The 23,093-nt window shown below is 41.9% G+C and overlaps 1 protein-coding gene across 1 annotated transcript; it reads right to left on the bottom strand.

Moving 5' to 3' along the window:
* Window positions 1-302: 302 nt before the first annotated feature.
* Window positions 303-21,979, bottom strand: LOC110502108 (insulin-like growth factor-binding protein 2-B). Its single transcript, XM_021579985.2, has 4 exons — window positions 21,605-21,979; window positions 8,222-8,397; window positions 5,959-6,099; window positions 303-606 (listed from the first exon to the last, which is right to left on the bottom strand). The coding sequence occupies exons 1-4, from the start codon at window positions 21,966-21,968 to the stop codon at window positions 427-429; spliced, it is 861 nt and encodes a 286-aa protein (XP_021435660.2). The 5' UTR covers window positions 21,969-21,979; the 3' UTR covers window positions 303-426.
* Between the last annotated feature and the right edge of the window lie 1,114 nt (window positions 21,980-23,093).

Genomic DNA, 23,093 nt, shown 5'->3' with positions numbered 1-23,093 from the left:
CACATATACAGACACACGCACGCACACGAGCAATCAAGCAGGCAGGCACACACGCACATACAGTGCGTATGCCCACACAGTAAATATATCTTCATGAAACCTGCTTTGAATTGTAGCATGGATAATGCCCTTGCCTTGCTCTCACACCCCTTTTATCAAACATCTTGATTTGCGCAAATCTTTTCCACACGGGAGACCTGTCCTAAGACAAGAGAAGTACTCGTTATCTGTCCCTCTCACGCACACATAAACATATAAAGACAACACCCCCCCCCCCCCCCCCCCCCCCCCCGCCCCTATACACACACTGAAACAAAAACATGTAGGCTACATAGAAAGAAACCCATGCACATGACAACAATATCAGCTGTCAGTCAAGTTGGACCTTTCCACCGTTGGGGATATCTGGATGTGGGTGAAGCTCTGCTATGTCTCTGCCATATGGAGGACAACAGTGGGCAGTGTCCCAGTCGCCATCTCCTGCTCCTCCACATACTGGCTGCATTTGGGGTCCCCCCGCACCTTCGTGGACTGGGTGATCTGGACACCCGTGAAGGGGTTAACGCACCAGCACTCGCCCCGCTGACCGTGGGTGGACATGTGGCACTGGAACACATGAGGGGGAAATGAGAGAGAAGGGTGGGGGGTGAGGGGGGAGAGGTGGGGGTTTAATGAGGCACTGGATACAGTCAGAGATGGGGCGTTTGGGGGGGCGTAGGCCGCATAACAAGAGGGCGTTTGCATTTGGATTGGCTGAGATGAGGTGGATGGGTAGGGCTCCCGCCCGCAATAACAGCCCATCCTCGGGACATTCCCACCTCCCCATCCTCCCATCCCCCCTCTGTCCCCTCCAGCATGCTAGCTGGCCTCGGACCCCCCATTGAGACCCTTCCCCCCTATCCCGAGAATGAGGTTATAATTGAACTGATTTAACTGGACACTTCTTAGGCCACGCAAGAAAGGACCACGGGGACAGGGCCTTAGGGGAGGAGAGAGAAAAAAAACACACTTTCCATTTTTTCCTTCAATGAGAAAGAACAAAAAGTGACAGTTACAGTAATTGCGAGAGGAACAAAATGATTACCGAACGATTAAGTGCTGTTGGAGGTGCAGTGTTTTTTGAGCCCTGGGAACCAAAGAGTTTTGTCATCAAAACAATGCCCTCATTTGCCTCCCTCTCTCTCTATCTCTCTCTCTCACTCTCTTTCTCCCCTGTCCTCATTTTACCTCACACAGATGCCTAGATTAAGTATTTTCAGGATGCAGATATGTCATATCATTGTTTTGACCACATTCTAAAAATAAGTGGGTCCTTCCAGCAGCAAAGACAAGCTTGCAGAGGAAACTGGGAAAAGCTTCATTGGGAAACATTGTTTCGACTTAGTGTGGAAATCTTCCCAAGGTCTGCCTGAAAACAGTTTTATTACCTTGTAACTCTGGATACAGACGCTGTCGCCCCCATGTTGACAAAAATCGCCCCATTCTCGGGCATGGGGCGGGTGAGAGTGTGTGTGAGGGATGGTGGTGGATAAAGGGGGCATACTTTCCTGCTGGGCCTCTACCCACTGACTCTGCCTTTCAAGGCATATTTGAAAATAAATGTGTGTGCGTGCGTGTGTGTGTGCTTGTGTACAGTGTGTGTGCGTGCAGATTATACTACCCCTTTTAACAGTATGAGTTGAGTTAATGGTCCTGCACAGTCATCTTATTTCCCAAGTAAAAATAGCCTTTAAATTACCAAAACATCACCCATAATATTTTTATGCTATTTAAATGCTCAGAATTGAAGAAATTGTACCTTTTCTCTTATCTGTAACTATCAGGGAGCCTGAACGAACAGGCTGAGTGGGCAGGGAGCTTATAATCATGAGCTCGCCTTGACTGACAGCTCTTTGAAACACCCTTGTTGTTGCCAGGTAACAAGGTAAACAATGGGCCACATGTCATTGATGATAAGGTAAACAATGGGCCACATGTCATGCCAAGCCTAAATATCAGTGTTGTAGTACCCGAGTCTGGTCTAAAGACCACATATTGAATGTCTTGATTTTGTCTCTGTGTCACATACATTTTTACTTGGCCTTGACTCTGTCTCGGACAGTGAGAACTCATCATTTCTTTCCAAGACTAGCAGAGTAAAAGATTCATAATTATCAGCTTCCATTCAGTGAGTGCATAAAACCACTTCACCAGGCTGTATCATGAATCATTAAAGGGATACTTTGGGATGTCCAGTATGACAGAAGTTAGAGGTAGTTTCGAGAGCCAATGCTAACTAGCGTTAGCACAATGACTGGAAGTCTAGCATGCTAGCAGATACCCATAGACTTCCAGTAATTTTGCTAACTCTAGTTAGAATTGGCTAGTGAAACTAACTATAACTTCCTTCATACTGGGCACAGAGACAAAAAAAAGGGTATCCACAAGTTCATCTGACTCTGGGGAAGTAGATGAAGTGCCTTATTGCCAAAACCCAGAAGTATCCCTTTCATATATTATTGCTTATTAAAACTGGGCTTTCTACTTTACTCATAACATTACTGTCCATTCATTAAAGAAAATCCTCAAACTTTGTCGTGATCGTCAGAATTTCCTTGATTCATTGGATTGGAAGAGTAGGGAAATTGTTTGAAGGTTGAAAGCTCACTATTAATAAAGGAAGACCGTGAGAAGTTGTAACAGTCTTTATGTCTATTATAGACATGTTTGCGCAGTGGAGAACCACCACTACTGGAGAAAAAGAAATCTTCCAACACGTACCAAACTCAAATATGAAGAAGAATAGCAGAAAGGTAGCATAATTTAATGCGCCCAGCTGAATCAAACAGGCCTGAGGCTGAGCCAAGCACTTTTTGTAAAACACATAGCTGGGGCCAATAGAAAGACAGCACTCACACACAGCATGATGTTAAAGGATAAGCAGCCTATTCACTCAGACATAATAAGCCAGTACAGTAGGTCCCAATCATAACAATACAAAAACACAACCATTAGGCATAGGATTTCCCAATCAAAATGTACAACTCTTCCTTTCGCATTGCAAACATATTTTTTTATGTTCAGCACACAAATTAAGCGGTGATCCAAAGTTTAAACGCAGCAAGTTTAATGCAAGTGATTTTCAAAGAGATAGCTAACAACAGCAAGCGGGCTGCAATAAAAAACACAGTTCCACTCCACCAGGTGATGATAGTTTGAAAAGGTCAAACCTAAGCAATTAGCAACAATATCCTGGCCAAAGAAATAAAAGCTGAAATAAATCATTCTCTCTACTATTATTCTGACATTCCACATTCTGAAAATAAAGTGGTGATCCTAACTGACCTAAAACAGGGAATTCTTACTCAGATTAAATGTCAGGAATTGTGAAAAACTGTGTTTAAATGTATTCCGCTAAGGTGTACGTAATCTCCAACTTCAACTGTAAATACTGTATTCTATTCTATTTTAGTCAATGCCGCTCCGACATTGCTCGTCCAGGTATTTATATATTCTTAATGTAATTGCTTTCCATTAGATTTGTGTGTATTGTTGTGAAATTGGTAGATATTACTTCGCTGTTGGAGCTAGAAACCCAAGCATTGTCCAGTTCCCATTGGCTGTAGTGGCCATAACATTGTTGCAATAACAAGGAAAGTCAACGTGCCAAAGGTTGGGCCTAAAGCAATTTATAAGAGATCTTACAAAATGTTTTCTTAGGACTGTTTTGTTAAAATCATTTATGTTGACCTGATGTGTATGAGGAAGTGAATATGGATACAGCACTGGAGGTATTTATCAACGTATTTGTGCCCATTGTTGACAAGTATGCACCCGTTAAGAAAATAACTGTGAGAACTCTTAGAGCCCTCTGGATTGATGATGAATAAAAAAAAATGGTATGGTTCAAAGAAATCATGGAAAAGAGGTGGCAAACAAGTCATGCTGCTCAGCTGATTGGTTAACAAACTGTAAATGGAGAAATGTTGTACCTAAACTTATAATAAAATAATAAATTATATTACAAAACCAAGATACATGACATAAAACACAATCTAAAAATACTTTGGAGTACGTTGAATTATACCATGCGAGGAAAACCCAATTCATTTCCATCGTTCATTGAAATTGATGGGTCCTTTAGCTATTGCCAATCATTTCAATTACCATTTCATTGGTAAAGTGGTGAAGTCACAACATCGAACGATGAACCACCATATTTAGCTAAAAAACATCTAACAACGAAAGAGAAGGATTGCTGTTTTGAATTTGGTCAAGTTGGTGTGGGAGAGGTGAAAGAATTTGATTTGAAGTAATTCCACTGCCTAAAAATAGTAAAGCACCCTTTGCTGGCTCTAACAGCTGCCTAATCATTTTGCTGCCTGTTCTTAGTAAACTGAAGGAGAGAACCGTGTTTGACCAAATGCAATGCTATTTTTCAGAGAACAAGTTCACTACTGACTCTCAGCATACACATAGAGAAGGGCAATCAACTTATACTGACTGACTCAGATGACACATTATTAGTGAAAAGAAATTGATAGTGAGATTATATTTGGAGCTGTACTGGTAGATTACAGTGCTGCATTTGATGTTATTGATCATACATTGGTATTGAAGAAACTCACTTGTTTTGGCTTTACATCACCTGCCATCACATGGTTGGAGAGTTATTTATCCAATAGAACCCAAAGTGTTCTTCAATGGAAGCTTCTCTAACATCACAAATATACAATGCGTTGTCCCTCGAGGGAAGTTGTCTTCGGCCATATCAGAGTTACTTTTCATGTTTTGGGTTTTTTATGGACCCCATGACGAATAGCTGCAGCCTCTGCAAAAGCTAATGGGGAATCAAATAAACAAATAAATAAACAAATAAATAAACACGTAAATACACTTCTGATGACTGGCAGCCTGGTGAAGCAGCAGCTATGTTATTACTGAGCAACTGAGTTGTTCAGTGTTAGAATTCTGAGATTCGGGTTGAAAAATATATTAGTATTGTCAGAAATGCGTAGCACATCATTGCTTATCTATTTGGCACTTGAAACCGATAAATTATAAATTGAATCAAAACTGTTGCCCCTAAAATGTATTCAGTCCGAAAGGTGGCAAGTCTAATAGTCACTTTATGGATGCTGTAGTCTTGTTCTTATCCAATAGCGTGATATTGAGCTAGGTGTGTGGGGGGGGGGGGATTCATCCTAATGCTGACAACCCTCATGAAAATCCGGTTCTCGGAAATGGCCAGATGGCTCATGACCAGGGGCAGGGAGTGCGTACCTACAATCAAGGTGATTTGCAAATTTCATCAACAATATTGGCGTAGTAAGTACATTTTAATTTAACATTGAGCTTCAACCAAAATCTACAGATGAATAATATCATAAAGCCTTACTTTGATGCCCATGTTTACCCCAATATAGGGTTGTTAGGAACCTACTGGTTTACAGGCCACATCAGGCCTGCAAGTCGCATTATTCTGACTTGCGAAGTGATATGTAATTCCTATTGGAATCCAGACAGAGTTATGACATCCAACAGTAGGAATTTTTATTAAACCAAAACCTGCATTCGTTAATGACACTCAAGGTTGAGAATATTGATAAAGGGGACTACTTAAACCATTTAAACTAGAACAACCATTTCAGTAACGGGTGCAATAAATCTACCTAACTGATAGTAGTTAGTTATTTATCTTTGTGTAGCATAAGATGAATGTATCAATCAATGTACATTCAAAAATTGAGCTGCAGTACAGCATGCTGGGGATAATGATAATGATGGCCATAGTTTTGATAGAAATGTTTTACTCTCCACAGAGTAAAACAGACACAATCACAATCTCACAGTCAACACTGGTTATTAACACCAACACTGTGGTTCTTTTAGAAATGTTACACTGAAAAATCAACACTGACCAATATGCTGTGAGGTGGCAGTATATTACATTAACCAAATCAATGATTAGAGGCTCACCTGTTTGAGATTGTATTGGCCCCTTCTGTCACAATTGGGGGAGTTGAGCTCGTACAGATCCTCCAGCGGTTCCCTGTTGTCATGGAAGGTCATCTTGGAGATCTCCTCCAGCACCTTGTCCATCTCCTGTTGACAATGGCTCTGAAAAGCACAGACAAAATGCTGACTGTTGAACTAATACACCTTCAACTCAGCACCATCCCGTACATAGCGTTGAGCCAGTAAGTGAAAGGCTGCTGGATCGAGTCCCCGAGCTGACAAGGTCAAAAATATGTTGTTCTGCCCCTGAGCAAGGCAGTTAACCCACTGTTCCCCGGGCGTCAAAGATGTGGATGTCGATTAAGGCAGCCCCCCGCACCTGCCTTAAGGGGTTGGGTTAAATGCGGAAGGCATTCAGAAGGCATTCAGAAGGCATTCAGTTGTACAACTGACTAGGTATACCCCCCTTTCCTTTCCCTTAAATAAGTGATTGAAATGTATGACGGGTACACAGTGTGACAGAGCTGAGGGCTGTGTTTTGCTGGCCTATTTATACTATACAGTAGTGTATGACAGCCATGACAGCCAGCCAGTTTGGTCCGGGACAAGAGGGGGGCATGACCCGCCAGGGTGCTTATCTGGACCTTCAATAACATATGGATGCTAAGTTCCCACACATTCTATTGAGGGAAGGAGGATGTAGAAAAAGCGAGCTTTTAACTTAGCAAGACTTCTCATCTCTAGATGGAGTAAATAATGATCTCACTATATCTACCAAACTCCAAACACTCATGTTAACAGGAAACCTATCTTTAACACTCCATTTCACCAAACCCCAGGCTGGAACATTTTTGAATTGTCATTTTAGTTGTCCCTCCACAACCCACAACTTACCAACCCCCAGAACTGACTCCCCCATTTGCCTACCCCCATTTACTGCATTAATATATCCATTGTTGTCTCTAATGGTCTCATCAATTGTGTTCCCCTCGCTTATTTTGTGTTTTGTGGCAATACATAGAGTTAAATGAGGGAGAAGATCTGGGCATGTATATGATTGTTTCCTAGGTCGGAACACTTATGGTTCTTCTCTGTGGGCCCCAGGGGCCACGCTTATTAGCACGCCACATATTTTTGCTTTAAACAAAGTTCACATGAACCGGAAGACAATGGGTTGTTTGGGAAATTAATGTAGGGCTAACTAGGGTTGTGTTAGTCAACTAATAACAAGGTTGTCCTTGTAAGCCACGTGATCTTGAATGAAGCACATACAGTAAACACTGTTGAATGAGTGCTGTTTGTTGGCAATGTGCAAATTTAACACAATTCAACTTAGCTCTAATATTTCTACTGATTGACGGTGAAAATACTGCCAATATTTGATAGTATTTTGTAAACAGTTACCAATTGCAGTATTAAAATAAATGTATAAGAATATTGGCCTTCAGTGGTCTATGTAAACAAATGACAATCTGTCAACACATATAAATATATAAAGATTTTATTGACATACAAAGTAGCTGTGTCTTTGTGTGTGTATGGAAGAGGGCATTGTCGTACCAAATACCAACCAGGGTCATTAAGGCCAGTATTCAATCAATTGCATATAGTGGATTTACAGATACCACTTTCAGAACTGATCAATTTACACAACAGAGTGTTTAGAGAGGTTGGGAGGCTCTAGGATCAGTTGACCCTACCCAAATCCATGTTTTTCTCTCCAATTTCATGATATCCAATTGTTAGTTACAGTCCTGACCCATTTCTGCAACTCCCATACGAACGCGGGAGAGGCAAAGGTCAAGAGCCATGCATTCTCCGAAACACGACCCTGCCAAGCTGCACTGCTTCTTGACACACTGCTCGCTTAACCCAGCCGCACCAATGTTTCGGAGGAAACACGGTACAACTGGCGACCGTGCTAGCGTTCATGCTCCTGGCACGCCACAGTCGCTAGAGTGCGATGGGACAAGGACATCTCGGCCGGCCAAACCCTCCCCTAACCCAGATGATGCTGGGCCAATTGTGCGTCGCCTTATAGGTCTTCAGGTCAAGGCCGGCTGCGACAAAGTCCGGTATCAAACCCGGTTCTGTAGTGACGCCTCAAGCACTGCGAAGCAGTACCTTAGACCGCTGCACCACTCGGGAAGCCCTAAGTTTAGCCATTCTAAGCTATGTAGTGTCATAATACTAATTGCTCATCAAGTTTCTGAACTGTATCTCTCGCATAGCGGATGTGAACAAAGATGGATTTTTATTTATTTTTGGAATGGTGTGTCCTGACCTGAGTGGCCCGCTGGGTCCTAGGTTCCTCAGGGTGGGTGTTGGTCTTCATCTTGGTCTTGAGCTCGTTCTGGGCCTGCCTCACAGCCTTCTGTTTGGACCACATCCAAGGGCTGGCATCTTTGGTCGGCTTCTTTTGAGGGGGACCCTCAGTGCCCTGCAGCTCCTCTATAGATCCTGCATGCACGCACACACACACACACACACACACACACACACACACACACACACACACACACACACACACACACACACACACACACACACACACACAAACACACACACACACACACACACACACACACAAACAAAGACTTAGTGCACTCTTAGAAAAAAAGTGATACTGTATCTAGAACCAAAAAGGGTTCTTCGGCTGTCCCCATAGAAGAACCCTATGAAGAACACCTTTTGGTTCCAATGAGAACCCTTTTGGGTTCCTTGTAAAACTGTTTTCAAAGAGGGCTCTACATGGAACCAAGAATAGTTATCCTATTGGGACAGCCACAGAACCATTTTGGAACCTTTTATTCTAAGAGTGTACATGCCCCGAATACAAACAAGGATATCTGCACATAAAAAGTTTTAATGCACCGGAAACTCGTTCCAAACAAAGAGAAAATGATTGCTGAAGAAAATGTTCCCTTTATAGACTCTCAGGGTTGACAGAACACATACACCCACACCCATAGATACACACACAATTGTTCGCTCTCCTTTAATTAATCCCAAAGGAGCTTTCAAAGCACTATGTTTCTAATGACAGGTTTCTGTAAACAATGTGTTATCTTTGGAAGACAAAGATTCACATTGGCTTCCTCAAGGCACCATCCTGCTGGTAAGGTATGTGTCTCACACCCTGATGTCACTTCTCCTGCTGGGCATTGAGTCTCAGAAGTGGTCGGGACTATAATCTTATTGCTGACAGTTTGTATGTACTACAGGCTGTAAATAATGATGAGAGATGGTGCCTAAGATTGGTTGTATGGTTAAAATCAAAGCCCTCAGCACATACAGTGCCTTCAGAAAGTATTCACACCCCTTGACTTTTTCCACAGAAAATTGTGTTACAGCCTGAATTTAAAATGGATTGCATTTATATATGTTTTTGCCACTGGCCTACACATAATGCCAAAGGGGAATTTGGTGTTTAAAATCTATACAAATTATTTTGAAATTAAAAACTGAAATATCTTGAGTCGAAAACTATTTTCATTGCCTTTGTTGTGGCAAGCCTAAATAAGTTCCGGAGTAAAACTATGCTTTAACAAGTCACATAACAGGTTACAGGGACTCTTCTTGCAATAATATAGTTTAGAACGACTACTCATCTCTGTACCCCGCATATACATATCCGGGTTCAATCCCGGGCTGTGTCGATGCCGGCTCCCACCGGGAGACCTATGAGGCGACGCACAATTGGCCCAGCGTCGTCTGGGTTAGGCGAGGGTTTGGCCGGCTGGGGTGTCCTTGTCCCATCGCGTTCTAGCAACTCTGTGGTGGGCCGGGCGCAGTGCACGCTGACATGGTCGGCAGTTGTACAGTGTTTCCTCCGACACATTGGTGCGGCTGGGTAGGCCGTCATTGTAAATAAGAATTTGTTCTTAACTGACTTGCTTAGTTAAATAAAGGTTAAATAAAACATTTTAAAATAATCTGTAAGGTCCCTCAGTCGAGCAGTAAATTTGAAACACAGACTAAACCACAAAACTAGGGAAGTTTTCCAATGCCTCGCAAAGGAGGGCTCCTATTGGTAGATGGGTAAACAATAAAAAGCAGACATTGAATATCCCTTAGAGCATTGGGAAGTTATTAATTATACTTTGGATGGTGTATCAATACACTCAGGCACGACAAGGATACAGGTGTCCTTCCTAACTCAGTTGCTAGAGAGGAAAGAACTGCTCAGGGATTTCACCATTAAACCAATGGTGACTTTAAAACATGGCTGTGATAGGAGCAAACTGAGGATAGATGTTTGCAATAACGCACTTATGTAAAACTGCAAAAAATTTGGCAAAGAAATGAACTTTATGTCCTGAATACAAAGTGATATTTTTGGGGCACATTCAACTCCACTCATAACCGAGTACCATTCTTCATATTTCAAGCACGGTCGTGGCTGTATCATGCTATGGGTATGTTTGTCACCGGCAAGGACTCTGGAGTTTTTTTATTTATAAAAATACACGGAATAGAGCTAAGCGCAGGCAAAATCCTTCAGTCTGCTTTCCAACAGACAATGGGAGACAAATGTACTTTTCAGCAGAAACATTAGACTGAAACACAAAGCCAAATATACACTGGAGTTCAAATCAAATTGTATTTGTCACATGCGCCGAATACAACAGACCTTACAGTGAAATGCTTACTTACAAGCCCTAAACAACAATGCACTTTATTTATTTTTAAAATAAAAAAACGTTTAAAAAAAATAATAAGACATAAAAGTTTCAAATAATTAAAGAGCATTAGTAAAATAACAATAGCGAGGCTATATACAGGGGGTACCAGTACAGAGTCAATGTGAAGAGGCACCGGTTAGTCGAGGTAATTTAGGTAATATGTACATGTAGGTAGAGTTATTAAAGTGACTATGCATAGATAATAACAGTGAGTAGCAGCAGTGTAAAAAGGGGGAGCAATGCAAATAGTCTGGGTAGCCATTTGATTAGATGTTCAGGGTAGACTTGGATCTCCGGTACTGCTTGCCGTGCAGTAGCAGAGAGAACAGTCTATGACTTGGGTGACTGGAGTCATTGACAATTTTTGGGGCTTTCCTCTGACACCGCCTAGTATATAGGTCCTGGGTGTCAGGAAGCTTGGCCCCATTGATGTACTGGGTCGTACGCACTACCCTCTGTAGCACTTTACGGTCAGATGCAGAGCAGTTTCCATACCAGACGGTGATGCAACCGGTCAGGATGCTCTTGATAGTGCAGCTGTAGAACTTTTTGAGGATCTGGGGACACATTAAACATCTTTTCAGTCTCCTGAGAGGGAAAAGGTGTTGCCGTGCTCTCTTCACAACTGTCTTGGTGTGTTTGGACCATGTTAGTTCGTTGGTGGAACTTGAAACTCTCGACACGCTCCACTTCAGCCCCATCAATGTTAATGGGGGCCTGAATGATGGTGTTGCAGTCATGGGAGAACAGGGAGTACAGGAGGGGACTAAGCACACACCCCTAAGGGGCCCCAGTGTTGAGGATCAGCGTGGCAGATGTGTTGTTGCCTACCATTACCACCTGGGGGAGGCCCGTCAGGAAGTCCAGGATCCAGTTGCAGAGGGAGGTGTTTAGTCCCAGGGTCCTTAGCTCAGGGAAGCACTTTGTGGGTACTATGGTGGTGAACGCTGAGCTCTAGTCAATGAACAGCATTCTCACATAGGGGTTCCTTTTATCTAGGTGGGAAAGGGCAGTGTGGAGTGCGATTGAGAATTGGAGTGGGTCTAGGGTTTCCAGCATGATGGTGTTGATGTGAGCCATGACCAGCCTTTCAAAGCACTTCATGGTTACCAACGTGAGTGCTACGGGGTGGTAATCATTTAGGCAGGTGGTCTGTTTGAAACATGTAGGTATTACAGACTCAGTCAGGGAGAGGTTGAAAATGGAAGTGAAGAGCCTTGCTAGTTGGTCCGTGCATGCTTTGAGTACACGTCCTGGTAATCATTCTGGCCACGCAGCTTTGTGAATGTTGACCTGTTTAAAGGTCTTGCTCATATCGGCTACGGAGAGCGTGATCACACAGTCGTCTGGAACAGCTGGTACTCTCATGCAATCTTCAGTGAAGCGAGCATAAAGGGCATTTTGCGCGTCTGGTAGGCTCGCGTCACTGGGCTGCTCATGGCTGGGTTTCCCTTTGTAGTCCATAATAGTTTTCAAGCCCTGCCATATCCGACGAGCATCAGAGCAGGTGTCTGTTTGATGGTTCACTTTGCAAGTTTGATGGTTCGTCTGATGGCATAGCAGGAATTCTTATAAATGTCCGGATTAGTGTCCCGCTCCTTGAAAGTGCCTTTAGCTCGGTGTGGATGTTGCCTGTAATCCATAGCTTCTGGTTGGGTTGGAATATGTACGTACGGTCACTGTGAGGATGAAGTCGTCAATGCACTTATTGATGAAGCCGGTGACTGAGGTGGTATACTCCTCAATGCCATTGGATGAATCCCAGAACATATTCCAGTCTGTGCTAGCAAAACCGTCCTGTAGCATAGCGTCCGCGTCATCTGACCACTTCTGTATTGAGCGAGTCACTGGTACTTCCTGCTTTAGTTATTGCTTGTAAACAGGAATCAGGAGGATATAATTATGGTCAGATTGGCCAAATGGAGGGAGAGGGAGAGCTTTGTATGCGTCTCTGTGTGTGGAGTAAAGGTGGTCTAGAGTTTTTCCTCTGGTTGCACATGTGACATTCTGGTAGAAATGAGGTAAAAACATATTTAAGTTTGCCTGCATTAAAGCTTATCATGAGGTATTCTACCTCAGGCGAGCAATACCTCGAGACTTCTTTAATATTTCATATTGCGCACCAGCAGTTATTGACAAATAGACACACAACCCTGCCCCTCATCTTACCAGACATAGCTGCTCTGTCCTGCCGATGCAAGGGGAAGCCAGCCAGCTCTATATTATCCGTGTTCTTGTTTAGCCACGTCTCGGTGAAACAAAATATATTATAGTTTTTAATGTCCCTTTGGCAGGATAGTCTTAATCGTAGATCGTTCAGTTTGTTTTCCAATGATTGCAAGTTGGCCAATAATACGGAGGGTAGTGGTGGTTTACCTACTCGTCGCCAAATTCTTACAAGGCACCACGGCCTCCTCCCCCTTTTTCTCTGTATTTTCTTCACGCGGATGATGGGGATTTGGGCCTTGTCTCGACAATGCAGTACATCCTTTGCGTCGGACTCATTAAAGAAAAAATCGTAGTCTAGTTCGAAGTAAGTAATCGCTGTTCTGATGTCCAAAAGCTTTTTTTGGTCGTGAGAGACGGTAGCAGCAACATTATGTACCAAAAGAGTGACATTTTGACATTACAAACAATGTGAAAAATCAAACAAAATAGCACAGTTGGTTAGGAGCCCATAAAAGACGACATTGAATGTTCCTAAGTGGCCTAGTTACAGTTTTGACTTAAATTCATTGAAAATCTATGGCAAGACTAAAAAATGGCTGTCTAGCAATGATCAACAACCAACTTGACAGAGCTTGAATAATTTTAAAGAGTTATGTGCAATATAGTATAATCCAGGTGTGCAAAGCTCTTAGAGACTTAGATTCTAAAGATTCTAACATGTATTGAGTCAGGGGTGTGAATACTTATGTAAATTAGAAACGTCTTTATTTTATTTTCACAAAATTCACAAAATCATTTCTAAACATTTGTTTTCACTTTGTCATTATGTGGTACTGAGAGTAGATGGGTGAGAAAAAGCATACCTTTGATCAATTTTGAATTCAGTCTGTAACAAAACAAAATGTGGACTAAGTCAAGAGGTATGCAAACTTTATGAAGGCACTGTATATGAGCCTCTAGCTGAGAGAGATCGATTCCCAGTCCCATCTGTCTTTTACACTGTTTCTCTTCTATATGTAAAAATATATATAATTATAAAAAATAAAACAATTGTGGTGGTGGATAAAGTTGTACCCAACTGTTAATCTTTGTTTGGTCCACCTGAACTTTTATCATCTTTGGCAAAGCGCTATCTGTATTACAACAGAAGCTGCTCCCAGTTACTGTCTTTCACACTACCCTTTTGTAGCATCGCTCGGTTAACTAAAATCAGGCTGAATTGGCCCAACAATGGATATGGGGTATTTTTCAGGAGGGCTCAGAATTACAAAACGTCTACATTCTGATATAGTTACACTCATTTCCTAATCACCTAGTTTTGAAAACCCAAAACGCTGTTTATAATTTAGCTGAATTTTTCTATTCTTATAGAGAACACTGGTGCAGAATTGTTGACTACAGATCAGAACATTACTCCCTATCATGGGACGCGAGCACGGAATAGTATGGAAGCACTTTTAGCCTGGTTGTCTTGCTGAGTAAGGACTTTCTGCCTGCCTTCTCAGTGGAGGTGAACTACCTCCTGGGGGCACTGTGTGAGCGTGTGTGTGTTTGTGGGTGTGTCTCTGTGTGTGTGTGTGTGTGTGTGTGTGTGTGTGTGTGTGTTTGTGCGTGTGTCTCTGTGTGTGTGTGTGTGTGTGTCTCACTCCACTAACTCTTATCTGTAATTATGGAGACACAAACAGAGGAATGCAGCTCTAAGACAGTAAACCACTCCCAGGAGGGAGAGCAACCCATTGACTTGACAAAGGTATTCAAACAGTGTACAGTCACTGTGCCAGAGTGTCTGAGAGAGAGAGAGAGAGAGAGAGAGAGAGAGAGAGAGAGAGAGAGAGAGAGAGAGAGAGAGAGAGAGAGAGAGAGAGAGAGAGAGAGAGAGAGAGAGAGAGAGAGAGAGAGAGAGAGAGAGAGAGAGAGAGAGAGAGAGAGAGAGAGAGAGAGAGAGAGAGATTTTCACTTTTGTTTATTATCTAGTTCACCTGCTTTGGCAATGTTAACATATGTTTAACATGCCAATAAAGCCCTTAAATTGAATTGAGAGAAAGAGAGCCATAGAGGATGAGAGAATGAGAGAGGGGGTATTCAAATCTATTTTTGTGTGTATTTATATACCATATTTTATTACTTTACTTAGTATGCTTAGTACACTCTTGTTAAAATGTCTACAGCAGTAGAGAGTATAGCGTTCAGAGTTCTGGACAGATTGAATGCTTTGTGGCAGGAGCTATTGAAATTCCCAATTTCAGAAAATTATAGAAGTTTCAGCCAACAACCGTCAGCTTGTTAGTTTCACTTTGAAACATTAGTGTTGATCCCATCTTGGCAGCATAGCAACTGCATGTTAGAAAGCTATGTGAACCTTGGCTTTGAGAATGCTACTGAACATGCTTTCACAGCTGTCTGAATTAGCTGTCTGAATTGTGCTCAAAATGTGGTAAATAGGTTGCAAATCACACCTTTTTTCTTCTGCCAAGATAATGGCCGTACCTTGTGATGGTTCCTTCCACTTGCGGCTAAACCTCTTCAAACAAGTTCAGTTGGCAAACAATCAAATTATTGTGTAGGTTTTGTCGAAGCAGGGAGCCCAAAAATATGATGGTTTGCTTCTTCTTCCAACTCAAGTTCTCTGCTCCCAAAGGACATGAGGTCTAGTCTTGTATTTGATGACTTAGCACTTATTCCAAAAGGAATTACAGTCAAAAGTGTCATATTAGTCAACCTCCATAGATTTTGTGTCAATTGCAATGTGTCTAATTTATGCTAAAAAGCTAGCAACAACTCACAAGTAGAGATACAAAGGGAATAGTTATGATGGAATAGTAATGATGTGCCTAATATCGTCCCCAGACTAATTACGCATTTAAACACTGACAGGGGTCTGAACTGATTTCACCTGGGTTTTTCTCCTCAAGAAAAACTAGATTTGAATCTTGAGGGTGTGGTTTGATATGTATGTGTATGTGTTATGATCAATATATGGCAGTTATTGTTGTTTGTTCCTCTTCACTTACCGTAGTTGAGTTATCCCAAGCCCCAAACATCCTGCACCAACGTGTTATCTACGAAATTGTCTAAAGGAAGGACAGTTGTGTTTGTGATGCTAATGTTGACTCACAAAATGTGTGGATGTTTGAGTTGGGGGAAAAAACAAGCCTTTGATAATGAACGTTTCTTGTTCTTTCAACATAACATTGGCGATGATGTATTGTAGCTATGTCTTGTTCATTGTCTCATTGGGTAGTTCTATGTCTGTAAAGGAATGGATGTGTTATAGGTTGATTCTGCTGCTACAACTGAATAGTGTGCAGCTGTGCTCAGATGATTTGGGTGCCAACAGGCAGTGGTCCCACATTTAGTGGGAATGTGGGCAGGACTGAAATCTAAACCCAACACGAGAAAAACATTTACATCCTTTTCCATAAATCTCACAAAAATCAATTTTGGAAAATACTGACATTATAAATTATTCAACTTTACACTTTTTTTTGTCAATTTTGGGACTACAATTGATGTTTGCGACTACTATCAATTCCACATGGAACATTTTTAACCAGAGTAGTAGTTTTGTTTTTGGTTCAGCTCCTCCAAATATTTGTCATTATTTGATCTAAGCGAATTACATGACTGTGAGGCCTGGTTCTGAATCAGAAACGTGTTGTGTGCTAGCAAAAACATTCCCCCAATCTTGAGAGTAGCTAGCTAGCTGTAGCTACTTTTTTTTTTTTTTACCTTTTATCTCTAGCTAACTTAACCCAATGAGTGCCACCGTAACACGTGCAGGTTTTGGACTTCTAAACCCTTTTCAACATTGTGTGTTGGAGCTACACAATTGCATTAGTCTATTTCATCTGCATCCATAGATACCAAGCAGTAATCTGTGTGATTAACAGGAAGTGAGCGAGAGCGGTGTTTGTGAGACAAGGGCAGATCCCGTTAAAACAAAAAAAAGTATGTGGAGTCCAATGGTTTGAGCTAAGCTGAGGTCAATGAATAGCATTCTCACATATGTGTTCCTTTTGTCCAAGTAGGTAAGGACAGTGTTGAGTACAATAGAGATTGCATCATATGTGGATCTGTTGGGGCGGTATGCAAAATGGAGTGGGTCTAGGGTGTCTGGGATAATGGTGTTGATGTGAGCCATGACCAGCCTTTCAAAGCACGTCATGGCTACAGACGTGAGTGCTACGGGTCGGTAATCATTTTGGCAGGTTACCTTAGTGTTAATTTCGGCACAGGGACTATGGTGGTCTGCTTGAAACATGTTGGTATTACAGACTTTTTTTATTTTACCTTTATTTAACTTTATTTAACTAGGCAACTAAGAACAAATTCTTATTTTCAATGACGGCCTAGGAACAGTGGGTTAACTGCCTGTTCAGGGGCAGAACGACAGATTTGTACCTTGTCAGCTCAGGGGTTTAAACTTGCAACCTTCCGGTTACTAGTCCAACGCTCTAACCACTAGGCTACCCTGCCGCCCCCTGACTCAGGGACAGGTTGAAAACGTCAGTAAAGACACTTGCCAGTTGGTCAGCGCATGCTCGGAGTACACGTCCTGGTAATCCGTCTTGCCCTGCAGCCTTGTGAATGTTGACCTGTTTAAAGGTCTTACTCACATCGGCTAGGGAGAGCTTGATCACACAGTCGCCCGGAACGGTAATTTAGCTTGTCTGGAAGGTTCATGTCACTGGGCAGCTCGTGGCTGTGCTTCCCTTTGTAGTCTGTAATAGTTTGCAAGCCCTGCCACAAGAGTCGGAGCTGGTGTAGTATGATTCAGTCTTAGTCCTGTATTGACACTTTGTCTGTTTGATGGTTCCTCTGGGGGCATAGCGGGATTTCTTAACCTGTTGAACCTATAGGGGCGCTGTGTCATTATTGGATAAAAAGACGTGCCCGTTTTAAGCGCAATATTTTGTCACGAAAAGATGCTCAACTATGCATATAATTGACAGCCTTGGAAAGACACAACTTCGACGTCTCCAAAACTGCAAAGATATTATCTGTGCGTGCCCCAGAACTAATGCAACAGGCGAAACCAAGATGAAGTTTCATACAGGAAATGCCCCGGATTCTGAAGGCGCTGTGTTCCAATGTCTCCTTACATGGCTGTGAATGCGCCAGGAATGAGCCTGCGCTTTCTGTCTATTCCCCGAGATGTCTGCAGCATTGTGACGTGTTTGTAGGCATATCATTGGAAGATTGACCATAAGAGACTACATTTACCCGGTGTCCCGCCCGGTGTCCTGTGTGCGTAATCTGTAGGTCCATGCGCGTTCCATTTCTTCAGAATTGAAAGTAAACTGCCACGATGGATTTTATCGTCGATAGATATGTGAAAAACACCTTGAGGATTGATTCTAAACATCGTTTGTCATGTTTCTGTCGATATTATGGAGTTAATTTGGAAAAAAGTTCGCGTTTTAATGATTTTTTTCTTTTTTTCTTACCCAAACGTGATGAACAAAACGGAGCGATTAGTCGACACAAATAATATTTTTTGTAAAAACGGAACATTTGCTATCTAACAGAGTCTCCTCATTGAAAACATCTGAAGTTCTTCAAAGGTAAATGATTTTATTTGAATGCTTTTATGTTTTTTGTGGAAAATGTTGCATGCTAAATGCTAGGCTTAATGCAATGCTAGGCTATCAATACTCTTACACAAATGCTTGTTTAGCTATGGTTCAAAAGCATATTTTGAAAATCTGAGATGACAGTGTTGTTAACAAAAGGCTAAGCTTGAGAGCAAATAGATTAATTTCATTTCATTTGCCATTTTCATGAATAGTTAACGTTGTGTTATGCTAATGAGCTTGCTGATAGATTTACACAATCCTGGATACAGGGTTTTTTTCGTAGCTAAACGTGACGCAGAAAAGGGAGCGATTTGTCCTAAACAAATAATCTTTCAGGAAAAACTGAACATTTGCTATCTGAGAGTCTCCTCATTGAAAACATCTGAAGTTCTTCAAAGGTAAATGATTTTATTTGAATGCTTTTCTATTTTTTTGTGTAAATGTTGCCTGCTGAATGCTAACGCTAAATGCTACGCTAAATGCTACGTTAGCCATCAATACTGTTACACAAATGCTTGTTTTGCAATGGTTGAGAAGCATATTTTGAAAATCTGAGATGACAGTGTTGTTAACAAAAGGCTAAGCTTGAGAGCAAATAGATTAATTTCATTTCATTAGCGATTTTCATGAATAGTTAACGTTGCGTTATGGTAATGAGCTTGAGTCTGTATTCACGATCCCGGATCCGGGATGGGGAGATCAGAGAGGTTAAAGGCTTCCAGGTTGGAGTCCCGCTCCTTGAAAGCAGAAGCTCTACCCTTTAAAGCTCAGTGCGGATTTTTCCTGTAATCCATGGCTTCTGGTTGGGGTATGTACGGTCACTGTAGTATGCACGGTCACTGTGGTGGTGATGTCATCGATGCACTTATTGATGAAGCCAGTGACTGCTGTGGTGTACTGATCAAAGCCATCAGAAGAGTCCCGGAACATTCCAGTCTGTGCTAGCAAAACAGTCCTGTAGCTTAGCAGGACTAAATTGTGCATCATCAGTATTCATTATACATCACCAGTAATACCTGGTTTGCATACCTATTCTTGCCTTAGCATTTACTGGTAGATATCATAACTTGGAACATCTTTCCTATTGCTTTCCTCCATGCAACAACCAGCTGTTTGAGAGCTGCATGCTGTCTCTGCCCAACAAATTATCTATAGTGTGCAGAAAGCATGTGATAAATAATCAACTTAACAAATGAACAGCTTTGGGGTCCATCTGTTTTTTTAAATAAATTATATAGCCTCGATAAAAAATGACATTATTACATTATACTGTATTTATTGGCGCAAGCGGGCCACTGACGGGGATGATCGACTGCCTTGGAGGGTTTCCAAAACCTTCCCTGTATGTTGGTTTAGCGCTGACACACACAGACAGGTTCATTCCCGTGCCTTTGTTTCCTATTCAGAAAGTTGGTTTACTTTTGGTCAATTGCAAATTAATGTTCAAATAAATCATGATGATAAAAAAAAGCAACTTTTTGACCAAAAACTAATGTGACCAGATAAAAAATTGGTAGCTTGGTAAACTATATTTTCAGAGTTGCTTCCCCACACTGTTAATGGAAATGCATTTGGACTTTCTCCCTGACTTTTTCCGGAACTTGCCACTGGGCTAATGAAGGCTGTGTTTGAAGCTTTGGTCTACCAGACATTCTGAGCATTGGGAGAAAGTCTGGTGAACAAGATTATGATGTGCATAACTTGGCTAACTAATGCTAACAAGTTGCTACAGTGTACAGCTACTATTGCGAGCTCTGCCTTCATAACATATTTGATTCGTTTGGAAATTACCTTTTCAACTCGTCTCCATCCCGTTTTGACCTCTAAAAGGCTCAGAATTCTCAGAGTTCTCCAGGCACGTAACTTTTCCTTTCGGAACAGGTTAAATCTAATGCTAATGGGGTTCAATAAAGGTACTAACATGCAGTTGCCACCCAGAGTGCACCCTCTCTATCCTTACAGATGTTAGATCTTAATGTGATCACCCTATTGTTACAGGAAATGTCCTGCACAGCTAGAAATGCAAACCTTTAGTGTTTTGAGGTTTAACAAGGCTTCTAAAGTTTGTAATTTCCACTGTATATTGTCTGATTTAATTAGAATCCACACAATAATTTACATGATTTTCCTTTTCTCTCTCTCTCTCTCTCCTCTCTCTCTCTCTCTCTCTCTCTCTCTCTCTCTCTCTCTCTCTCTCTCTCTCTGTGTGTGTAATTAACAACCTGCAGGGGTGTGAGCACACCGTTACCTGCGGGGCTACAAAGGCAATCCCAGTTCACAGACAGTGCATAGAGAAGGAGGAGAAAGAGAGTAAGAAAGTACGAGACAATAAAGAGGCAAAAAGTTGTAACAGACCTATGGTCTGTTGATTGCAAATATGTAGTTGTTTGCAATCAACATGCAAAGACAGAATCCCTTGAAAATGATGAGTTCATCCTGAGTGTACTGTATGTACTCTGAAGTTTTGTGCGTGTATTTTGGTACGAAAGCACATGAGTTCGTACAGCATTTCCCATTGCTGCAAAATGTGATGTCATGTCAATAACACTAACAGTTATCAAACAAACACATGATGGAGGGAGGGAGATGGATGGAGGGTGGAGCTATGTGTAGGAATATGACATGCTACCTAATTAAAGATAATTTAGAGAGCCCCAAGCTTACAAGACACCTGGCACCTGATAGTGCCTCTTTTACACTTGACTGGCTCATGAAATGGAAATCTCATGTGAAGGGGATGCTGTATGTGAGATGGCACTAAGTTACTGCCGGCAGCATTAATCTTTGACCTGTGCTTTGGGCATTAAAAAAAGGGGGAAAATTGTCATGCACTTACTTTGTTTAAAAAAACAGAGAAATAGGGTCAGACAAACATGGTTAGCAGTTTGACAAAAATAGATGAATAGCATCTGGATCTACCTGTTAGTCCAAACACACCACGGATGTCAACATTCATTCCCAGAAATCAATGATGATCCATTGAACAAATCCTTGTTATTTCTAAATACATGTTTTGTCATTTACACCTAATAAGGGGACTACTTGGGGTATTGATTTCTAATGGAAACATATAGAGAAGCAATAGATCTCCATTATACCAGCCTATGGCATTCAGCAGATATCATGCACTTCAATATTGTGAACTCCTTTGTGGCCGATTAAAGACATGTATAACACAGAATACTTGTAACCCTACAATAATGATAACCTTCTCTTAGCGACAGTCTAGTTACTTACCACTCTTGTCCTGATGCTCTTGAGTGAGGTTGGGTACCGGGTCTACTTTGTGTGAGCATCGTCCTGACCCCTGAACCAGCTGCTCTAAAGGCAATTCTGAATCTGCAGTGGGATAACAATGCAGCCCTGTGGAACACCGCGGTGTGTAGATGCCACAGAATTCGCCTTCTAACCGGGAACACACTGGGCAGCAGCCACAGCCGGGCTCCCTGACTATATCAGTGCAGGTTGTAGCAAGCTTAGCACATGCAGATTGGCGCTCCGCAGCACAGATCTGACAATGGAATACCATGCCCCCGAGCAATAGAACCGGCAGAGCAAGAAATGTAAGAAGCAGCAAACTGCAGCCATAATATAGCACCATTCTACCTCGAGCTGTACCGTCTAATAAAGAGTAACATGAATAGATAAGGATGTAAACTTTGGGTCCAAAAGTGGAACCTTCAACTGTGTTAGCATAGTAAACAAGTGGGAGACCCAGTGGTGCAATCTGCAGGGCCTATCAACTGTCATGTTTCTGATATTTTATGTCTTGAAGGCAAGTAATTAACGATATGTAGCTTGCAGTGAGTTGTTTCTTGCATAACCTTAGTGTGCAGTAGATAACGAATTATTGAAGGAACAAATGATCAAATGTCAATATCTGAATAAATATGTTCGAATAGCCATGCTTCGACTATAGCAAGAGCTTGCTTTGTGCTTTCTGTTAGTGTTTAAATACTGGAGAGTTGAGACCAAATCACGGACGCTGGACAGAGTGGATTTCAGTTGTAACAAAAGACAGTTTTAATGAGTCAAAGATATCTTGTCCCGCAGTTTTACGTGCACGGATCTAGTTCATATAACTCGGCAAGGAGTTATAGCAAGGACTCGGCAACTCGGCAAGGAGGTGAAAAAGAGACCTTATACAAAGGTTACATTCATTTTTCTACATAGAATAAAGTAGGTGGAGTCTTGTCGTTTCGGTCTTCTGACTGGTCGGAGGGTTGGAGGCGGGCCTTGCTCTAGCCAGAGCGGGCGCCATTGGTGCACAGCAAAAGTCCTTTGCTCTTGGGACCGGCCAGTAGAGGGGGTCGTGAAAGAAGAGAACAGAGGGGGTCAGTCTTATGGCTGGGTGTCTGTGTTCTTGCGATGGAATGTCTTTGTTTATATGAGCTATGTGTATGAATATTTATATAACATTTCAAATGATATTATCTTTACTTAGAACATTTTAAATATTATCTTAGGCTGCACTGCTGTCCCGAGTGAATGTCAAGATAATTTTTTGCTCTTTATGAGAGTATGTTTAAACAACAAGCAGCAGAGCAGAGAAACAGAACTTTCTAAGGGAATATTACAGCGTGTGCTGGGTGTCTCTGACATGACCACTCCTTTTCTCGCATTTCCATTTACACTCAATTAAAGCTGTCCCAAGGACCGAAATGGATCTCCCTCCCCCATATGTCCCATTGATTTATTGGTCGTGAGTAGGGGTTGTTGTGCTTAT

The sequence above is a fragment of the Oncorhynchus mykiss genome, chromosome 22, assembly GCF_013265735.2.
Source record: "Oncorhynchus mykiss isolate Arlee chromosome 22, USDA_OmykA_1.1, whole genome shotgun sequence".
NCBI lineage: Eukaryota > Metazoa > Chordata > Actinopteri > Salmoniformes > Salmonidae > Oncorhynchus > Oncorhynchus mykiss.
Note: the sequence above shows the minus strand (reverse complement) of the source record. Positions and strands in the feature narration are given on the sequence as shown.